Here is a 22368-nt window from a genome sequence, read left to right on the forward strand (position 1 = left end):
ATTACATTTTCATTTATCTTCCCTTCCGTCTGTCCCGACTACGATTACCAACGCGTGGTTTTACGCCTAAGTTTAACGCCGAAAAATTTGAAATAAAAATATACACGTGCCTCAGATTCTACAAGATAAGATTGATCTTAGACATATTCAATATTCATTATAATCAAAATAAATTTTATATAAACAGGCTTTTACAAGCAACTTTGAATCGTCTTTTAACTAGCTATATTGAGTTAAGCTACCACCGATTCGGAATGCAGTTTCTACCAAAAAATACTGTGAAGAAAATAAGTAGTTACTCTTTTTCAACTTTTAAAAAATACAAATTCATGTTAGTTAAATACAATAGCATATGTGGCATGTGAAAGCAACTATTCCAAAGCTGATCCGAAGACGATCATCACAAGTGTGATTAAGTTTTATTATCCTTATACTATTGCACAACATACAGAAAACAAGGCGCAATGTCAGTGTTATCACTTGAAGCGATCTCTCGCAGATGACCTTTAGTGAAAGAAGATTTATTAAAGAATAAGCAAGTGCATTCAAATTAAGAAGGAAAATGTAATTCTATTAAATATTTTATATTAAAAAGAAACAGTAAAGTGGGAAATTGTGGAATGGCTTTACACTCAAACATGACCTCGTACTCTGAAACGAAGATCAAAATTCTGAGGAACTGCCAGATAAAAATGTGCCTCACATATGTGAATCAACCTGCCTTGAACGGTGTGTTGAATTAACCCGATAACTTTGTCTGCAGAAAAGTGGAGGCTAAGCCCAACAGTGGTAGTTAACTTAATTACTTATGTATCAGTAAAATATCACTTACTACATAAAGACACAAACTTTTTCAATCGGACAAAATATTTCAAAATATCAATAATATTACTTTCGAATATCAAGTTTGCATATAAATACATAGGGTATGTATTTATATGCAAACTTTTTGAAGCGACATTTCGTTTTTTATTTCATATAAGTAATCCATACCAAACAATCCAAAGTACCAAAACTCTTCAAACCACACATAAAAAACGACAAGTGAAAAAATCCATATAACGAAATCGATGAAAGTCTATAATTAGTGGATTATATAAAAAAAGTATTTCAAGTTCGAGCAAGGGCCTTATCGCTAGACGGCAGGCCAGCTACGATATTGTCTGTCGAATCGCACTGACGCAGGAGCACCTGGCTCTTTTCCACGAAATTAAAAAAGTTTTTAGTCACACCCAACTTCGCGGGTCCCGTTCATTTAAATTCTAACGGATTTCGTGTTAGTATTCGCTCTGAGTTTTGTCATTCTCACTGAAAAGTTTTGTCGACGCTCAATCTAGCTGAATATGCGAACACGTCTATTATTTAATATATGTTTCATTAAACAAAAGACTGTTTCGGAATAAACAGACGTAATAAACGTATAACTATTCACATATGATATGTGTATTTATAGCGTAAGGAATGTCTAATTTTTTATGTATACGGTATAGTACCAAGTTCAAGTACCAAATCTATATTTGGTTTATCTTTCAGTGTGGGGATAGTAAGCTATTAATATCAGTCCTTGTCTAGAAAAGAACTTAAAAGTTGACCTTGATTCTATTTTGTAGAATGAAGGAGAATGAAACATCCGAATCGCCTGATATCTATCTTTTTGCATTCCATCAACGAAGATAGTATCCTTATATGTGCACATACCCTTTCGTTTTTTTATATTTCCTGCGCAAACCATTTGAGACTGGATGGCCTGGCTGAAATATTATATAACACAAAAATATGTTCATATTTTTAACTATTTAATTTAAAACCATAACGACAAAACATTGACAAAATGTTATAGATTCAATATGGTCATTAATTAAAACGTGAGTTCATACTATGTGTAGTTTAAGATAAGACCTTAGACAACTAAGGAAGTTTTGGTTTCAGCTGATGAAATCTCGTCCAAAACGAAATTTTTGTATACATCGTTCTTAAAAAATATATTAAAGGTCATCGCTTACCGGTAAGGAGGAAGGTATTAATAATTAAATTTAATAAAACATTTATTTATATATAAACAGCGCCTTTATTTTATATACAATCTTTCCATTAAACGAGCAAGATTCGTTAAGACATGTATAAGTAAATATTCTGTTTTATAGTCATGACATAATATGTTGACTATACTCCAGAGACTTTCTTTATCCAATCACGGATGCCGACGCTGGATACCCTCGTGTAAACACCTGGATAACCTTTACGTGCACAGCCGCTGCCGAAGGACACAATACCCAGCTGGATACCCGACGACTTTGATACAGCAGGTCCACCAGAATCTCCCTGTAGTGAGATACATTCATTGTTATGAATATAAAGGAAATATAATTGTAATTCAAATTTGGGCATAAAAGGAATTACGCGAAATGTCTATCAGTTACAAAGAGTGAGTTTTTGAGATTATATTTTTGCTGAACATTTATAACATATATTATAAATTGCGCAACAAAATATTAGAAATAAATGCAGAATAAATATCGAATAGTGAAAAAGTAACATTTATCGATTCGATTGTATAATTACGTTTTCAACTAAAATTGATGTTTAACACTAAATATCAGACATAATAATGTTTGAAATGTTCCAATCAACAAAAAGTTTTAGAACAAGAATTCGCATGGTTTCTTTTTAAAATCAAAATCTTCAACGACGATATTAATCACCTGACAAGAATCCTTGCCGCCTTCAGGAACACCAGCGCAAAACATTCTTACTGTAAGAGTACTGTAACTTTTACGGCACTGGTCGTTAGAAACTGTGGGCACTTCAACCGCCATTAAATTATCACTTGTTTCACCGTTTTCCTGTAATAATTATATTAAGAATGCAACAAAATATCTCTAAATTTTATTTTACTCATATAAATATTGTTGCAACAATAACATCTAATTTAGACGATAAGAAAGAATGAATCAATACTATAACGCTAAAGCCAAAAAAAAGTATACTCATCACCAGGGACGGAATAAAAACATTATTTTGTGTATACAATTTACAATACCCTAACTTTATTATGTGTTTTCTTGGTAGTAGGGCTTTGTGTCGTATATTTTTTTGCACATTCTTACGCTCTATTCTGCACAAATTATCTTCTGACTAAACTTGACTCTTCCAAATATCTATATATTTTAAGGGAATTTGCTGTCGAAATACTTTGCCCTTGGACTAGTGGTGCAACAAGCTTTATCAAAAGTATAACACCTCACTTGTCACCTCCACTGGTGACAGAAGCATATTCGTTTTTTGCCCAGAGGATCGGAATTACGATTTAACGGGGAAATGCTGCTAGCATTCTTACGTTCAAGATTTATACAGTTACTACATTTAATTTATATTTGTAAATATTTAAGCATTTAATTCTTTAGTAATAAAAATAATATTTGTATATTCTGTTTATGGGATCAATATTATACAAATACATTGCTGAGTATCATGATTCACTTACAGAAGTAGTTCCCCATCCTGATACAAGAACATTGGTGCCCGGAGCAATGGTTGATCCTTTTTTCGCCAACTGAATCACCTTTGTTTTATCGCCATCTATTGTAATTGGTGTTGATAGTCTTACGACTCCAACGTCATAATCGCTTGTCCTTGCATTATACTTCGGGTGTTGCGTGAAATTATTCGAGACTGTCATGCTTCCACCACTTCCAGCTTCAGAACTGCCAGTTCTAACATACACTTTAGAGATACTGTTGAACGATAAAAAAAAACATTTTTATAATATGGTAATTGTTAATGCTGGAGAGCCGAGATGGCCCAGTGGTTAGAATAAGTGCATCTTCAAACCCAAGCAAGCACTATTCATATGCTTAAATTCTGTTTATAATTCATCTTGATCATGGCGGTGAAGGAAAACATCGTGAGGAAACCTGCATGTGTCTAATTTCATAGAAATTCTGCCACATGTGTATTTCTCGGAAAATTCAGGCTGTTGTTGTTGTTGTTAGTGCTGAATAAAAGCTGGTGGTGTAACATGCCATACCCAGTTAAACAGTGTGCCGCAGTCAGAATAGTGTTCTCGTTGATGATAGAGCCCCCGCATTGATAATAATCTTCCCCCTTTTCTAAAAGTAGCTGCGCTTGATACGGAAAGTTTTCGATTGTGGTTTCATAACCACCAACAATTTTCCCTCCATCGCTTCGACTGCTCTTGTGGTGGCTTTTACAAAGCACATCTGAAACCAAACTAAAGTGTAATTAATATGACTTTATTAATAATTAATTTAATACATAATGTCAGTGCCAAGAATAAGTAAGGCATATTGATTTGCAGACATTAATCTCCTCCTTGAGAAAAACTCCGCCTTTCCTCTGAAAGTAACGAGCACAACATGATACCACACCCCAGGGTCAAGTGCATTTAAAAACGATTCCTGTTGGATTCGCATCTAAAAAGGGTCTATCAAAAGATTTACAGGCTATTAATCCTCACAGCCCGGTTCCCTGAAGTAAAGCTGATATACAATGCGGGATTGAATGAGTTCGTCTCCATAAGAAAGGAAAAACTGTATTCCTAACACGTAATGGTCTTAACATTTATGGGTTGTGACGTTTTTCTATACTTTACCTTTGGATAAAAATGCACAAAATAGATATAAAGGTATCAAAAACATCTTCATTGTTCACAACTTAGAGACACTATGGAAAGTACTCGGACTGTGTAATGTTTTTATAGGACCAAAGCTAATATCAGTAAGGTAACATTGGTAATCGGAATCAATATTTTTCTTTAATTATCTCCCGGTGACATTACATATCACTATTAAAAAGTCATTTGCGTGTAAATATCTAAATGCTTCTTGGAAAATAATGATACAAAGATTTTGAAAAAATATATAAAAAATCTTGTAATTATTTTTTTTTTCAAGAAAAACAAGTATTTTTTGCGAAAGTAACTTGAAATCATTGTACGTTCATCATATATTCATTCAGAGCATGGATGTGGAAGCCTGTGACCACCAACACCACTTATTCTGCGGCTGAACATGTAACAACGCCAACTTGTTGTCGTGGTTGGGTGAGTATAAGGGTGAGTGAGCCAGTGTAATATTTATTAGAGCCTGTTTATTTGGTTTCCTTTTTTAGAAATTGAACGTACAACTAATATTATAGCCAATTATATGGTTTTATATTTCAATATCATATATCGTACGTCATATCAAAGTACGTAAAACTATATAATTAAATGTCACATAGAAGTATACAATACAGGTGTTTATATAATTATATGTTATATTAAAAACTTCTTCATAAGGCATTGCATCTTCTGGTACTCATTTTATGTATATTGGTTTAATTTTTTTTATTTGATAGGCTCACATAAAGTCCTTTGATACACAAAGCACTAAGATTATTAAAAAAACGTATAATTGTTAAAAAAAAAGTTATAATTAATGAAAAAAGGAACCTTTATTTAAGTAAACACATATAAGCACTTTTTAATCATTATATTACAGTGTTGAATTAAATTTAAACCTATTTCTGGTCGGAAAGTAGATTCTACTAAGAAGAACCGGCAAATTCAGAAGATACTCAATAGGTACTTATACTGGTTTGTATGTATCCTACCTATTCTGATTACTAAATCTACGCTTTCTTATAACCTAAGATAACCTTTTATTAATATGTCTTACTTATAATATTTTTTTCGATATAAGCTTTTCTTTTTGTTAAAAATATTCCTGAAATTCTATTAAACCAACAAATACCGGGCCCAGGTAAGATATATACGTATTTACTTTATGAATTTGGAAACTAGATGTTCTGAGTTAACTTTAAAACAGAAAAAACATCTTAATTACAGTGAGTATACATACATAATCATCAAGATCATTCCGTAGTATATAATAAAGTCGCTCACCGTTGTCTGTCTCTATGTATGCTTAGATCTTTAAAATTGCGCAACGAATGTTGTTTTTTTTTTTTTAATAGATAAAGTGATTCGAGTCAAAGGTTTTTGTATGTTATAGATAGACAATATAGTAGAGACACACTGATAATGTCGTAAATAAATACATTTTTCGCTTACATTGCAAACGCTAATTGAAACCTAAGAGATGGGTCAAAATAATGTACTACAGTATTATACACCTTAAAAAGGTCTTCAAAAAGTCCCGGGTGGTACATGACTATGTTTTGGGGATAACCCACAATAATCATTTCTACACTTTAATTTTTACGAGATTTAATGCTGATTTTCGAAGTGATTTTAAACAATACAGCATTTATCCTTATCCAAATTAATACCTTGAATATATTGTGCAATTCATATAAATTAATATGGCCCTTTACATTATGTAATTTAAATAAATATTTTCGAATATATTGTGGGTTTATAAATAAAAATTTTAACAAAAAGAAAAACCGACTTCAGACAAAACACTATTTAAAAACAAATAAATATGCACTAAAAAGTAATAATAAAAATACTTAAAAGTCGGTTTACGATTATATAACGTAGTTATAGTTATTGTTATATTTGGAGTCGCTGTCAGTCAAGAAGTCTAATATTTTTCAGTTCATTTTAATTGGGAGGACTCTAAAAAATATGTTGTTAACGCAATTATTTTTATTTGTTGTGTATATAATACATGAACAATATAATAAAGAAACACTGATTATTTTAAGAGTTTGCAACGCGATCTCGTAAACAAACAAATTTTGTAGTATATTTAGTATCAGTATTGCACCCGTGCGAAGCCGGGGCAGGTCGCTAGTTAATTATAATATTCGACTATGAAAATTAAATGAACATAACCACGTTACGGAAGGTGACTCAAATATCCAAATAACGTATAAATAAAAGATTCGGCCCAGTATCGCTAACGTACTCGTCAGAATTGTTCCGTTCCCTTCTTTTCCGTTAGTCATGGATCCTATGATCAAAACCTCACCAAACCTTTATCAAACTACCCATGAACTAAATCCTTTATAATAAATAAAAATCATCAAAATTGGCTGGCGCAATTTTGAGTTATTCACCTATTTATCGCGCACATACATAATGCAAATTTAAGACTTATATCGTTTTCATATGGATACCATCATCAGAACTGGATTAAATTAAAATGGGACCACGTGATTTCAAACAAAAAAAAATATCAAAATCGGTTCCAGTGAAATATAATATATAACATAAAAAAATACAGACAAATTGATAACCTCCTCCTTATTGTAATCGGTTGAAAACCCAGGGACAAAACGGTTTGTATTGTCTAATGACTGAAAAACTGTGAACGTTGTAAGATATTCTGTAGTATATTTAGTATCAGCATTGCGAACCCGTGCGAAGTCGGGGCGGTTGGCGTGGTTATAAAAGTATTGTGGAGCAACCGTAAGTATACTCAATTTAATGAAAACGTCCCAAAGAGTAAAAAATTAGCTGCTTTTTTGCAGGATGAAAATATCGATATCTATAGTGTCATAATGACATAAGACTTATTATAGATTTTTATCGACATTACCTAATATGTCTATGCGTTTGAGTTGTTTGATGTATTTCTATCAAAAAAAGATACATACAGTCTATAAAAAAATCATGCAAAGCATTATACATAAATTGTTATTATATAAGTTACGAATAAATTAAAATATCATCACTAATTAATATTTATTTATTTCAATATATTTTAACATTATATCTCGATAACAATACCTTAAAGCAATAATAAGTATGTATCTTATAAAGCAGCAATAAACAGCACCAAGATCTATTAAATAATATTTTAAACCTAATAACACAAGTAGTACAATATAAAACAATAAATAATTATTAATTTTTACTTATCAGGCATATTATATAGTTTAATTTTTTAGTAATACTAGATCTTCAAATCTATTCTTATCAGGGGCTACATAAACTACACGGATCTGACAATTACAAAGAGATCTTCTGATTGTTCTAATAAAAAATAATGTCGTAACATATTTTGAATACAAAACAAAAGAAAAAAAAAGATTAACAATTTCAATAAAAAGTTCAATAAATATAATTTCCTACATAGTAATTTATTGTATTTATTTTTAGATAATTTTAGAACATCATACTTAAACTTAGACGCCCGAGTTTGTTTTAATCCACCTTCTTACTTTGGCTACATTAGTATAAACTCCCGGCGTCCCTGGTCGAGCACAACCCGATCCAAAAGACACGATTCCGAGTTGAGTTCCACTATCTGTTTCCACTGCTGGACCTCCAGAATCACCCTGGATCATACATATGGATAGTCTCATTTACAAATCCAAAGGCAAAAGTATATCGATTCCAATTATTAAGCTAAAATATCCAATCATCCTACAACAGTTCTCCAATGCAGGTTGGCGATATAGACAAATAGAGAACAAATTAAGACTTGAAATTTTCAGAAAGAAAATTATTACTAATAATAAATCTACATCGTAGATATATTTTCTTGATCTAAAATTTGAGTATCTGAGCATTAAAAATCATTTCAATTTTAGAGGTACAATTTTGAAGATGCTACGCAAATATAACTAAATATGAGAAATAAACATGAAATTTTTCAGAAATTTCTAGAAGTAAATATACCTGACAAGAGTCCTTGCCTCCTTCGGGTACGCCGGCACAAAACTGTCGAGCTGTTAGTGTGGAGTAAGACCTGCGACATTCCTCATTAGATACGGTCGGTACTTGCACGCCCATCAAATTTTCGCTCACCTGGCCGTTTTCCTAAATAAGAGAATATTTTATTTCAATAAAATTTAATGGTTGCATTTTAAATGCAATAGAAGTTTATTTAGTAGATTTCTTATATTTTATTAATTCAAATGAATTAGAAATATAAAAAGATGAAATATTTTTGCATAATTAAAAATATAATTTAGAATATACATCTTAGGAGACTAGGGATAGATAGATAGATCTTAGGGACTCATAACTCTGTTTTTTTATAATTGTTTAATGATTTTGATTTAAAGATTTTCTGCAATTTAAGCAATAAAAATACTTTTATATTAAAAAGTTACATCTAATATTAGAAATAATTACAATAACAGCGCGAAACATATCATTTACATCCATAAATAAAGATACTAATTTATTTATGATCCAAGATTTTTTAAATAATCTCAGCCGTAATATTTGAAGTATCCTTGTACTTGATGTAGAGGAGAATTCCACAGATAGTTCGAACGAACTACCAAACGTCTTGAAATATCTGGGCAAGGATAAGGGTGTAGGAATACTTCTCTCCAAATACCTTCGTTCGGAGCGGAAACAAAAAGCTGTCAATACGAATCTGCAGGGTTTTGGAGAATATTGACTATCCTACTCATGTAGTTTTATTTATATTTCGTAACAATTGTCGTTCTATTTCAACGTATAAAAACCTTATTAAATTATATACTATAAACCTTCCTTATATCCTCTGAATGAATTCCTCTGTATAATAGTGAAAACCGCATGAAAATCCGTTCAGTATTTTTGGAGATTATCGCGTACTAACGTACAGACAGGCAAACGCGGCCGGGGGAGTTTATTTTATTATATGTAGTGATTAGTCAATTAATAATAGACGAAGCCTTTATGTAATATTATATATGACGGTGTGTGGAGTTTCATGATAAAATTTTAAATTAATCAATATTCTCACTTACAGTAGTATCTCCCCAACCAGTCACAAGAATATTTGTACCATTATTGATTGTAGTTCCAGCTCTTGGTAGTGGAACAGCCTTTGTATTAACACCATCCAATGTAATACCACGAGGAACATTTATGAGACCAACATCATAGTCGCTGTTCAATGGGTTATAAAATGGGTGCTGTCTATATAAAGAAGTATTGTACTGGGTACCACCGCTGTCTGCTAAAGTACTGCCAGCTCTTATGTAAATTCTTGTTATACTGGAAAAATATCTACTATTAGAATATTTTTATTTAATACAGTAATATATTGAAGTCTTTTTTGTATAGAATAAAAGGATAGGTTGATTAAGAATTTTAGGTATTTCTATTAAGAAGCATAATTATCACTGTACCCTGTCAGACAATGCGCTGCTGTCAATATATATCTCTCGCTAATGATGGAACCTCCACACTGATAGTAATCAGTACCCATCTGCAGCAGTAGATACACTTGGTAAGGAACATCCTGTATAGTGGTGTTGTAGCCTCCTACGATCTTACCACCTGATTTCTTAACGTCACCACTTTTACCACGATAATGACGTCTCCTGGATACTACATCTGAAAATATATTTATAAATAATACAAATGAAATATAGAATATTTCATGGAAATGGTTTTTATGTGTCATTTTATAAACTCTGAGCTGCTACTATATATATATATATATATTCAAAGGAAATACAGGGTTAGAAATCAAGACATACAGATCTGCAGCATTATAAAGTCACATTAGCCACCCACCAAGGTTTCCCACGGATGCAATACTGATACCAAATATACTACTAATAACAATAATACTACCACATTAGAAACATCTATAATAATATAGCAATACAAAGCATACAAAGTTGACAAAAACTCAATAAATTTTAAAGATCTCAGCGTACATAGGGAAAGACAGCGATAAGCGACTTTGTTTTATACTATATAATGATGATGAAGAGCAATGAGGCAACAAAATAAGACATATAGTTCTTAGAATATACATTTGTTAACTGTTACTTATTACCATATCTGGATTTGTATCTTAAATTAATTTACTGTCTAATGAAAACACAAACAACAATTGTATTTACTTCTTTATAAATAAATACTTATTTACAAACTAAATAACAAATTTTAAACTAGTTAAAAATAAATCCAACGTACCTTCTATAAATAAACAAAGCAATAAAAATACGATTAAAAAATAAGACTTCTCCATTGCAAATAAATACGAGTTTTAATAAAATAACTGATTTGCAAAAATGTTTAAATACTGCACTTCACAAGGATTTTTTTATCTATAACTACTTTATGAGGGTGATAAGTGGTCCATTAATGTCATGTCTTCTATTTAAAATAATTATCTCAGTAAATACTTGGTAAAATATGTGAATATTATTTATCATTTTTCTGCTAACCATCCACGAGTCAAGTGTGAATCAGAACGTTTATTTTTTTTAATGATTCGTAAAAAGATTTGCATTTTTCGACATTTTAGGACTTCTTTCTCTATTACTACTACTCAACAACAACAACAACAACAACAGCCTGTAAATTCCCACTGCTGGGCTAAAGGCCTCCTCTCCCTTTGAGGAGAAGGTTTGGAACATATTCCACCACGCTGTTCCAATGCGGGTTGGTGGAATACACATGTGGCAGAATTTATATGAAATTTGTCACATGCAGGTTTCCTCACGATGTTTTCCTTCACCGCCGAGCACGAGATGAATTATAAAGACAAATTAAGCACATGAATCAGCGGTGCTTGCCTGGGTTTGAACCCGCCATCATCGGTTAAGATGCACGCGTTCTAACCACTGGGCCATCTCGACTCATACTACCACTACTCAGATATAGTCTAAACGTGACGTAAGCCTATCGTTGTCATTCTAGAAAGCCCAACTGGACTGATGTTGCCCACTTAATGGTTATTGAATTATCAATTTGCTATACTTTTTATAAAAGAGCTCCAGACACGAGATACCCAATCTTGGTTGAAGGCGAATTTGTGGCGGCTTTGTAAGTGATTACTTATACCCCATAGTGTTACCGAAGGTAACCTTACCATCAGATGTTGAATACTCTCTCAAAAATAAACAATAAAACATTATTTGAAACTATTATATTCTTCTTAACAGTTCGTAAGAATATTTATAATATCTAGGTTATAGCTAAAATCAAACTATAATCGCAGTTTTAAATTATCTTTGTATATTTTCAGGATAGACTAAAGTAAATTGCCTACTTCTATAAATGAAAGCCGTATCGGCTGATTTACATCCAGGCCGTTGATGAACTTGGTAAAAAGGCTAGGCTGTTAATTAAACAGCTAATTAAACTCGCTATTTATAAATTGTTTTATCACTTAACTATCTCTTTTGAGGTTCCTTAAATCTCTACAACAACCTTCTTAAAACAATATTCTTCTCATTCAATTTCCACCAGTTGAGCCTGCTGCCAGGAATTATATAAAGGAAACCCTATTTCGGATAAGCTAATAAAAAAATTCAACTATATATATTCTTTATAAAGAGTCCAGATGGCCCAGTGGTTAGAACGCGTGCATCTTAACCGATGATTGCGGGTTCAAACCCAGGCAAGCACCGCTGATTCATGCGCTTAATTTGTCTTTATAATTCATCTCGTGCTCAGAGGTGAAGGAAAACATCGTGAGGAAACCTGCATGTGACAAATTTCATAGAAATTCTGCCACATGCGTTTTCCATCAACCCGCATTGGAACAGCGTGGTGTAATATGTTCCAAACCTTCTCCTCAAAGGGAGAGGAGGCCTTTAGCCCAGCAATGGGAATTTACAGGCTGTTGTTGTTGTTGTTGTAGAGATATTGTTTTACCCTAATCAAATCCTTCTGTAACAGCTGTAATACTTTTGAATTGTGATTGTAAATTTTAGTCCTTCGAGCCGGATACGGTGGCTGCTATACTACTCTCAGTGGAAGTTACCTAAAAGTATTGAGTTATTATTCGTTGTATCGTATATACAGGGTTATTTGTAAAACATTAACAACCTCGCAGGGCTAGATTGAGAACATCATAAACAACAACTTTTGTTTTATGACTTTTCATAACTCATTAATTTTTACTTTCATACAAAATTAAAAATATTAAAATTGATTTCTCTAATGTTAAAAACTCTATACGGCAATGAAAAAAAAAAACAGTTAAAATAGTCTGATTTTAGCTCCACCCACAAAATGGGCGGAGTTAACACGCTTGACTTGACGTAATTAACGCTTTGATGCGCCGTCGCAGTCTTACGCTTTGATGTGCCCGCGCAACGTGCTCTTATTGCTAATTTCAGTTTACAGTCCGTTGATTTCAGTTAATAAGTTCACTATGCCATATTCCAATATCGAATATACTGAAATGGTTCGCATTTTAGCGAAATGCGATGACAACGTTTCAGAAGCATGTCGTCAATATGCGATTAAATTTCCAAATGTGCCTACTCCAAGCCGCGTGACAATGCTAGCTGCCACACAGCGATTACGCGATTACGGCCAATTCCGTTCTCCTTTAAGAGATAGTGGTCGTCCGCCAAGGCGCACAGTTCAAGAGGAAGAAGACATCATGGAGTTCTTCGAAGCCAATCCAGCAGCGAGCACCAACGATGCAGCCCGGCGGTTTAATGTATCGCAATACTTCGCATGGAGTGTTGTACACAATGAAGGGAAATATCCCTTTCACCTTCTTCGCGTCCAAGAATTAAACGAACCCGATAAACCCGCGCGAGTTGCGTTTTGTAACTGGGTGCTAAACGAGAGGCCAACTATTTTATGGACTGACGAAGCAACATTTGGCAGAGTCGGTTTGTTCAATTCTCGCAATGAGCATTTGTGGTGCCATGAAAATCCACACAAAACTAGACCACATCATTTTCAACACCGATTTAGCGTCAATGTGTGGGCAGGAATTGTAAATTCAACTTTACTAGGCCCTGTCTTTTTGGAGCGACTCAATGGAGAAACATACCTACGTTTCCTCACTGAAACACTACCAGATTTAGAGGAAGATATACCCCTCGCTGATTTACGTGTTATGTATTATCAACATGACGGAGCGCCAGCGCATAATGCTCGCGAAGTCCGGAATTTTTTAAATAACAATTTTCCTGGTCGTTGGATTGGGCGCGGCGGACCTCGTGCCTGGCCCGCTAGGTCGCCGGATATCACGCCATTAGATTTTTATTTATGGGGACACGTCAAAACATTGGTGTATAGTGGACGTGAAATCACAAGCCGTGAAATGTTAGTGGAGAAAATCACTTGGGCTTTCGACCAGGTTAAGTCAAACTCACAAGTGCTATCGAGAGTGAATGAACAATTAATTTTTAGGTGTGGATTATGTGTAGGTTGTGAAGGTGACTACATAGAACAATATGTGCGGAATACACACAGACATCCCCGGGATTTAACCCTTAGAGGTACAATAGAATAAAATTTAATTTAAAATAAGCATCATTGTATAGGTTCACCAATACATTAACATAATTTCATTGTATGTTTCACATTCCTAAGCAAATATAAAAGCAAGCAAGTCAGTATCAATTAAGCGTTCAAACAGACAAGTCATTCTCATTACCTAAACGCGATACTCACAAACTAGCTGGTCTCCATAAAACTATCAATTCTAAATGGTGTGTGGTTCCAAACCCATACTATCATTTTATTATGTTTTTGTTTTATTTTTAATTTGTTAAAACAAAATCAATGAGCTAAAACTTAAGTTTGTCTTTTAACTTGAGAAGAATCTTTATACCCAGATCCTAATTCCATCGTGAAATCAGTTTAACAGAGTTAAGATCATATTTTTTAAGTTAATTGTATAATTCATATTTGCATTTTTTTTTGTAAATGAGGCAGTCAGAATAATAAAAATATTGCCCTTAGGTTTTTTTGTATAAAGTTTGTTCATAATAAATTGTAAAAAAAAACAATTGAATGTAAAATTTAACAAGAATGTAATAATATTAAGCATAAAAATTAAAGCTTATTAAATTAAGGTCTGTTTTTTGTTTAAAAAAAAATTATTTCAGTTCTTAATTTATTATACAAAAATATTATTATAACAAATTAGATGAAGAAAGGAATAAAAGATATTGAGTCATATTAATACAGTTACTAAATACCATAGGGACATACAATACCAAGATTAATAAAAAACAAGGCCTTTTGTGTATAATAAAATAATTTTATTATTCTTATGATTGATGTTCAATTGAGATTTTCCTCTGAAAATTTGCAGGAAGGTTTGATAGTTTCCTGGTCTAGCTCGCTTGAGGTACCCAATCCCAGCTGGTCTGATCAGCTCTTTGCCAGCATGGTTGATATACAACTTTTGATAAGTTGTCTACCTGTAGAGATTATGAGACTTATTAAAGAACAGAAGTTTACTGGATAGAAAATACAATCCATTCTGAAATATGTATTGTGGAATTCATAAAACAAACATTTCATCAGAGGCGTTGGATTGAATTCTAATTGCAATATTAGCAATACCAAAAAGTTACATATGCAAAATAAAAATAGTTTTATTTAAATGAGGACTTTACTTTCACATTTTAAATCTAAGCAAATACATCTGCTGCTATTCAATTCCAAACTAAAAGAAAATAAAAATAGTTAAATTACATGCTTAATAATTTAGTTAATTTTTTTGTCTTATCAATTCAAAAATAACATTATTAATTTATGCTTCCTCTAAGAATTTAATTTTACTTTGTATTAGTAATGTAAACTTATTTTACTAAAAGAAAGGAATACCAATAACAACCATAGGAAATAACAATAAAGAAAGCTGTTGAGCACAAAGATGAGCTTTCTCTTCAATATTTTTGTCAAGAGAATAGAAATTGTATGACATTTATAAAATTTTAAATAGATTGGTTTATTTAAAATTGTTTAAGGGAGATCAACAAGGTCTTGTACACATCTGTACAGAGGTGCAAAGTAACAGACAACATTTAATCTTGTATCACAAAATACGCAAAATTTTACATAGGTAACTTAGGTATAAAGAATGAATTAAATTTTCCACACTTTAATATTAAAAAATATCCCAACAAAAGATTACATTAAAAAATGTAAAACATAGCAGAGAAATAAACATACTTACTATTTAATTTCCTTTTAATTGTCTTATGGTGGAAAGAACTAAACTTTCAATTTGCAACGGTCAGTAGCAATGTCGCAAAATAGTAGTCCAACTAAAAGTAAGTTGCAAAAACTGTTAAATCTAAAACTAATGATTCATAAAACAAACTCGTAAAACAAGACCGAAAAGTTGCAAAAAAATGTAAACAAATACATAAATGTCACATTGCAGGGTTTAATTTTAATTTATCTTGATTGGATATAGGCAATGATACTAGACCATACAGCCTTGTCTTTACAGTAAGATTCTGATAGATGGATAGAAAAGATACCTACTATTTTGAAACTGAAAAATAATTTGTTTTGATAAAACTTATTTGTTTTTATTCTATTGTTGAATGTAAATTAATAACACTGACTCCTTTCTTCTCAAAAAAAAAATTTTAAAATGCACTTCTAATTCTTGGTTCTGGTAGCCGGAATTTCAAGTTGATGGCCTGTTTTTAATGTTTAATAGATTCGTGTGTCATATTACTTTATAGAAATAGTTAAATGTTGAATACATTAGTCATACACGTAAATTACGTACCTAGGCATCTAAACATGCCGTGTGCCTAAACAAAACGATTTAACCTTTTATCATTTTAATACGGTCAGTTTTATGCTTTGATAAGTAGGAGTATGAAGGCGTTGTGGTTTACCTATGTACCTACATAATGAGTCACAATTAATATTATTACGGCTTTTGATGGATAGGCCGGCCAGATCAAATGTTGACAAGTTTTTAATTTATTGTGATTATCGGATTTTAGTTATTGTTCGATTAAATAACTCATTAGTTTACCTTGAATAAGATAAATTAAAGTAAAGTAATAGTAGTACAAGCAGTTTTACTAAAAAAAAGATTAGGTATTGATAATAATCATATTGTCTTTTGTTCATAAATAATTAAATAGGTACCTTATTTTAACTTAGATTGTTAAAATTGAGAAATATTTTTTTTCTTGTTCGTAATTAACTTTCATTTAGCTTTATAGCTTTTTTTAAACGACTTAAAATTGCGGTTTTTAATTTGTCGGGACTTTTTTATGTAGGTAGGTATGTTACGGAATCTCAAAGACGGTTTGACCGATTATGAAAATTCTTTTTTATTTCAAAGTATACTTAACAGTCGGTCTCATTATCAGGAGTCGAGGATCCTATTATCAGATAGGATCCGGGAGATTAGGTACATAGTTTAAGAAAAGGTATAAAATAATAATTAACTTTACTACGTTATACGAATACCAAATAACTAAATAATCTTTTGCAAATTAATTAGTCAAGTGTTTAAATTGGAACATGAGACTGAACATCACTTTTTGCTCGGCACTTCAGAGTAAAAATTTCCGGGAATCCTAATTCCGGACGTAAACATAAAATACAAACATTCACACTATGATAAACATTCGTCATCGTAGCCACGAGAGGAACAAAATCTGTTACATCCTGCAAACATTTGCGCGTCGCTGTGTCAGTTAAACTGATAATACGAAGACGTATAGCGAAGCGTGTGGGCGGCGCGAAACCCTTCTACGCGCTTTCCGAAAACCGCTGGCCAATAGCGAGCCAGTCACGTGATTACGTTGAGGGTTTTTACTATTATTATTAAATATGAATGACGCAACACGGAAGGATATTGAAATGTTAGAGAGTGCAACAAAAACTTGGAAATGTTTTTTTGGAAAAAATATTTAGTTTTGTTCAAGGTCATAAAACAAAAGTTGTTATTTATGATGTTCTTAATCTAGCCCTGCGAGGTTGTTAATGTTTTACAAATAACCCTGTATGTATGTAATGTCCAAGACAACATAGAAAACTACTGAGAATCTACATTGACTCGGCCGGGAATCGAACCCGGGACCTCGGAGTGTCGTACCCATGAAAACCGATGTACACACCACTCGACCACGGAGGTCGTCAAATAATCAATCTTTTGTAATACCCGTATGAGCACTGAGAAAGTAACTAGTTTATAGTGAAGTTGTTAAAAAAAAGTTCAAGAAAACTGTAAAATAATAGGCACTTCGCATTATTGTTTTTAATTAAATATAATTCAATCAAAATACGCACATCAATGAAAACTATTTTATTTTATTAAAAATATTATTAGTACTAATAACACTATGTCAAAATTATATACTAATCAAATTTTCAATTCCAACGACATAGTTAATGAAAACGATACATCATGTATTTGATATTATCGACAGTATAATCTTCAATAAATAACCATAATAAGTTTTACTTAATCTGTTATAGTATCCTAACTAAATTAATACTATATAAAAATTACATTAGCAGTAAAACTTCATGACTTGACGTCATGATCAGTACTGTTAATTAGTTTCAAACGCCTGAGTTCCGTTTGATCCACCTTCTGACTTTGGCTAAATTAGCATACACCCCAGGGGTGCCTGGTCGAGCACAGCCTGTTCCGAAGGAAACGGTTCCGAGTTGAATTCCTGTATCTGTTGACACTGCTGGACCTCCGGAATCCCCCTGAACAGTTATCATATTTCAAAGAATCTTTAAGGAATACAAGAATGTTTTTTTGGATAAAACATTTTTTCGTACTATATTTATTTTATTTATTTATTTATTCATTGAATACATTATACATGCATTGTTTATACAGACAACGATGTAATAAAAACCCCACTGGATTTATCCGTACATCGGTATTCGTTGTCAACACTTATACAAAAATAATAAAATAACTATAAAATAAACAAAACGCAGGTACATATCAAAACTTAAAATTAACAAAACAGCGATAAAGGAAGAATAACATCGTTTAGTATAGTATAGCGTATACAGGTGTTCTATGTATTGTGTTAATTATATTATACATATTTGCAAAATATACATCAAGCTTTTTTTTAATGTTTTTTATATTTATTTCTAAGGTCTGCCTACCGTAAATATTATTACACCGGGGGACAATAAGTTTAGAGTTTGTAACATTTCGTGTTCTTATTGGGATATCAGTCAATGTTTGTAAGTCTTTTTTAAAGTAATTTTGTATTAGCAATGTTTAATTTTATCATGTATTGGCATGACTCCACAATAGGAGAATAGTTGGTCATAATTGCTTTTGCACCTACTTTTAATTTTGTACGGTACTAAGGTTTTATGGCGCCATAATGTCCGATTTAAAAAAAAAAATTACCTGACAAGAGTCCTTGCCTCCTTCAGGAACACCAGCACAAAACTGTCGAGATGTAAGAGTGGAGTAAGACTTGCGGCATTCATCATTAGATACCGTTGGCACTTGTACGCCCATCAAGTTTGAGCTTACCTGACCGTTCTCCTAGAAAGATAAAAATTAAAACTTTACAGTAAAAATAATAATAAATTTAAAAGTCTTTAAAACTGAGTATAAAATGTGATATGATAAAGGTCGAACTTAATTTATAAAGGTTTGATTAAATTTAAATTAATTTCATAATCACTGAATCAAATATATTGTCAAGGCAAGTCCTTGTAGAAAAAATTCTGAGTTTTTATTTAAAGTGAAGACAAACAACTTACTGGTAAATCTTTTCATGTATATTTTATATTAAATAAAGCAACAATTTTTCTCGTTTTAAAAAAGTGCTAATGAGATAATATTTGACTAATACTGGTCACCTTTATCTGCCGGCGCAACGAGATGAATTTTAAATACATACTAAGTACATGAAAACTGGATTGTAGTAAGTGGATAAAATGGTCGGAAAATGATGATCGCCGTCTAAACAAAAGTAAGAAATCACTCACAGTAGTATCTCCCCATCCAGTGACAAGAATATTTGTACCATTTGCAATTGTCGCTCCAGCTTTTGGTAATGGAACAGCTTTTGTATTTACCCCATCCAATGCTATTCCACCAGGAATATTTACCAGACCAACGTCATAATCGAAATTCATTGGATTATAAAATGGATGCTGTCTAAATCTCGTCGTATTGTACTGTGTACCTCCGCTCATAGCTAGAGTACTGCCGGCTCTTACATATATATATTCGAGTTATCCTAAAACATGTCCACCAAACAGATCAGAACAAGATTATAGCAAAGAGATAAACCCTGTGTCCAAATCTATTTTATATTTTCCAGCTTTTTTATCATTATACCCAAGAATTCCAAATATAATGACCAATCAAAGACTACACAGCATAAATTGCACAATGAGTATCCGCAAACACAAAATACCTTACTCATTTACTCTTTTAATCAAAAGGGATAAAATACACTACCGGATAGATCAAGCGCAATACCAACTCTGTAACTACCAACTTATAACTCCGTACTGCTGCCGAAAATAATATATAAATTTTAGATAGAAAATTAGGTTGCATTGAAATAATCCTATTCGATATTTAAGATATCGGACTATCTCTTTTAGACCAAAGAGGAACTTTACATAAAGTATCAATAAATATAACTATCACTGTACCCTGTCAGACAATGCGCTGCTGTCAATACATATCTCTCGCTGATGATGGAACCTCCACACTGATAGTAATCAGTACCCATCTGCAGCAGTAGATACACTTGGTAAGGAACTTCCTGTATAGTGATGTTATAACCTCCTACGATCTTACCATCGAAATCTTCAACGTTATTTTTATCGAGATAAAGTCGTCTCCGGGATACTACATCTAGAAGTAGGAAATGAAAAAAAATATGATTATTACGATATACGTATAATGTGATGCATAATAATTCAAACTATAACATTAACAAGCTGAAAGCCCGAAACGACTAATTTAATGTTTTAAGTTTATATTAGTTTATAGAATATTTGGTAACTTATTTTGAAAACATTGATAAAGATACGAATGAATATATTAAAAAAAAAATTCATTAGACTAAGCATTCGACATAACTTTCACTATGGAGTTAAAGATGCAATCTCAATTAATAAACAGAAAAAATATATAATGAATTCATAAGCTCTTTGGCGCACTGGCAACATCTATATCAGATGTTAACAATATTAGTATCTTAAAGTCTTTTTGAAAGTTAATATGTATAATTTATGGGTTATTTATTCAACAAAAAAATACACAGTATCAGTAACAGAACACGCTTACCTCCTATAAATAAACAGTACAATAAAAAAATGATTACACAATAAGACTTCACCATCGCGAATAAAAACGAGATTTGACATAATAAATCATTTGCAGTAATGTTTAAATACTTCAGTTCATATTATCATTTTTATCAATAACCACTTTTATGGGGGTGATAACAGATCAATTAAATGTAAAATTTTCTATTTCCAATAATTATCTCAGTAAATTGCACGGATAAATTACTACTAGTTGAAAACGCATACTAATATATTTTTTTATTGTTTTTGAATACAGGGCCGAATTTTGAGGTCTGCAACAAAGATAAAAATATTTTGAATAATTTATTGAGTCAGGGGTTTGTTACAACTAATTTGTCTAATATTGAAACCAACTAAATACATTTTTCTATTGCTTTTTTTTCGTTGAATACAGGGCAGGATTCTGCCCAAAGTGGGATCTGCAATAAAGTATAAATATTTTACATTTATTTTGAACAAATTATTGAGTCGGATATGTGTTACAAGTAATTTGTCTAATTAATGAAACTCATTTTTATTTTATTTTAACTCATTATTTTTCAAATATATTTTTTTTAATTCCTTATTAAAATCTTGTAATAAATATATTTGCATTTATATAGTAAAATCTTAATTTAAAATAAATTACGTCCTCAAAAATTAATATACATTGAATGAACTATTTTCTACCGATTCCATTCAACGGGAATTTCAATAAATTAAAGCAAATTAATATAACCTGCATGTATGTAGGTAATAAAATAATTACTGATATTATTTTGTCACTTTTCAATAACTCCTCGTCAGCCTCGACAGCGTACTAAAAATATAATCAACGATAATATTTATGATAATTTACTTATTTTCTATTTACTAAAATACGTTCAATAATTTTATTTATGATGACGAACCGTTTTTGTAGAAAATGTTGTATATAATAATTTATTTATTTAAAAAAAACCAAAATAGTATTTGTACTGTGATAAATGACTAGATAGATAGACAGATTTACTTTATAATAGGACATATCTTCTATACATATAGAAAAATTGAAGCGTCTGTTTGTAATATTAAGATAACTGCTTTTTATGCATATGTATGTTTACACAGCACAAAAATCAAAATAACATTTGTTTACTATTTTTGTCTGTTTGACTGTTTTTTCCGACTAACCTCTGGAACTGTTACACCGATTTTGACGGGACTTTCACTTGCAGATAGTTGATGTAATAAGGAGTAACTTGACCTACTTTTATTTTTGAATTACATGTGAAAATTTTAGCCCGTCTGGGTACCACCCACTCATCATTTATTCTACAGCCAGAAAACAGTACTCAGTATTGTCATGTTCCAGTTTGAAGGGTGAGTGAGCTAGTGTAAATACAGGTACAAGGGACATAGCATCTTAGTTCCCAAGGTTGGTGGCGCATTGACGACTTAAAGAATAGTTAATATTT

General features: G+C 31.8%; 2 protein-coding genes and 1 pseudogene across 2 annotated transcripts; all 3 read right to left on the minus strand.

The window, feature by feature from the left end:
• Positions 1-2138: 2138 nt before the first annotated feature.
• LOC124544293 (trypsin-7-like) lies at positions 2139-4718 on the minus strand. Its single transcript, XM_047122773.1, has 5 exons — positions 4613-4718; positions 4028-4220; positions 3485-3734; positions 2703-2843; positions 2139-2322 (listed from the first exon to the last, which is right to left on the minus strand). Exons 1-5 carry the CDS (start codon positions 4662-4664, stop codon positions 2164-2166), a joined length of 795 nt encoding a protein of 264 aa, XP_046978729.1. The 5' UTR covers positions 4665-4718; the 3' UTR covers positions 2139-2163.
• Positions 4719-8004: 3286 nt separating this feature from the next.
• Positions 8005-10898, minus strand: LOC124544519 (trypsin-7-like). Its single transcript, XM_047123117.1, has 5 exons — positions 10844-10898; positions 10045-10252; positions 9661-9910; positions 8594-8734; positions 8005-8250 (listed from the first exon to the last, which is right to left on the minus strand). The coding sequence occupies exons 1-5, from the start codon at positions 10896-10898 to the stop codon at positions 8098-8100; spliced, it is 807 nt and encodes a 268-aa protein (XP_046979073.1). The 3' UTR covers positions 8005-8097.
• A 7270-nt stretch (positions 10899-18168) lies between these two features.
• Positions 18169-21010, minus strand: LOC124544520 (annotated as a pseudogene).
• Positions 21011-22368: the final 1358 nt, after the last annotated feature.

The sequence above is a fragment of the Vanessa cardui genome, chromosome 4 (assembly GCF_905220365.1).
Source record: "Vanessa cardui chromosome 4, ilVanCard2.1, whole genome shotgun sequence".
Taxonomy (NCBI): domain Eukaryota; kingdom Metazoa; phylum Arthropoda; class Insecta; order Lepidoptera; family Nymphalidae; genus Vanessa; species Vanessa cardui.

What these genes read in the sequence shown, in the direction of transcription:
- LOC124544293 (XM_047122773.1), bottom strand. Translation starts at nt 4,664, where the DNA reads ATGAAGATGTTTTTGATACCTTTATATCTATTTTGTGCATTTTTATCC. An exon ending in GCGGCACACTGTTTAACTGG is followed by an intron (nt 3,735 to 4,027) that starts GTATGGCATGTT and finishes ATCGTTCAACAG; the next exon opens with TATCTCTAAAGTGTATGTTA. An exon ending in GCGGCAAGGATTCTTGTCAG is followed by an intron (nt 2,323 to 2,702) that starts GTGATTAATATC and finishes ATCTCACTACAG; the next exon opens with GGAGATTCTGGTGGACCTGC.
- LOC124544519 (XM_047123117.1), bottom strand. Translation starts at nt 10,898, where the DNA reads ATGGAGAAGTCTTATTTTTTAATCGTATTTTTATTGCTTTGTTTATTT. An exon ending in GCTTTGTTTATTTATAGAAG is followed by an intron (nt 10,253 to 10,843) that starts GTACGTTGGATT and finishes ATATATTTTCAG; the next exon opens with ATGTAGTATCCAGGAGACGT. An exon ending in GAGGCAAGGACTCTTGTCAG is followed by an intron (nt 8,251 to 8,593) that starts GTATATTTACTT and finishes TGTATGATCCAG; the next exon opens with GGTGATTCTGGAGGTCCAGC.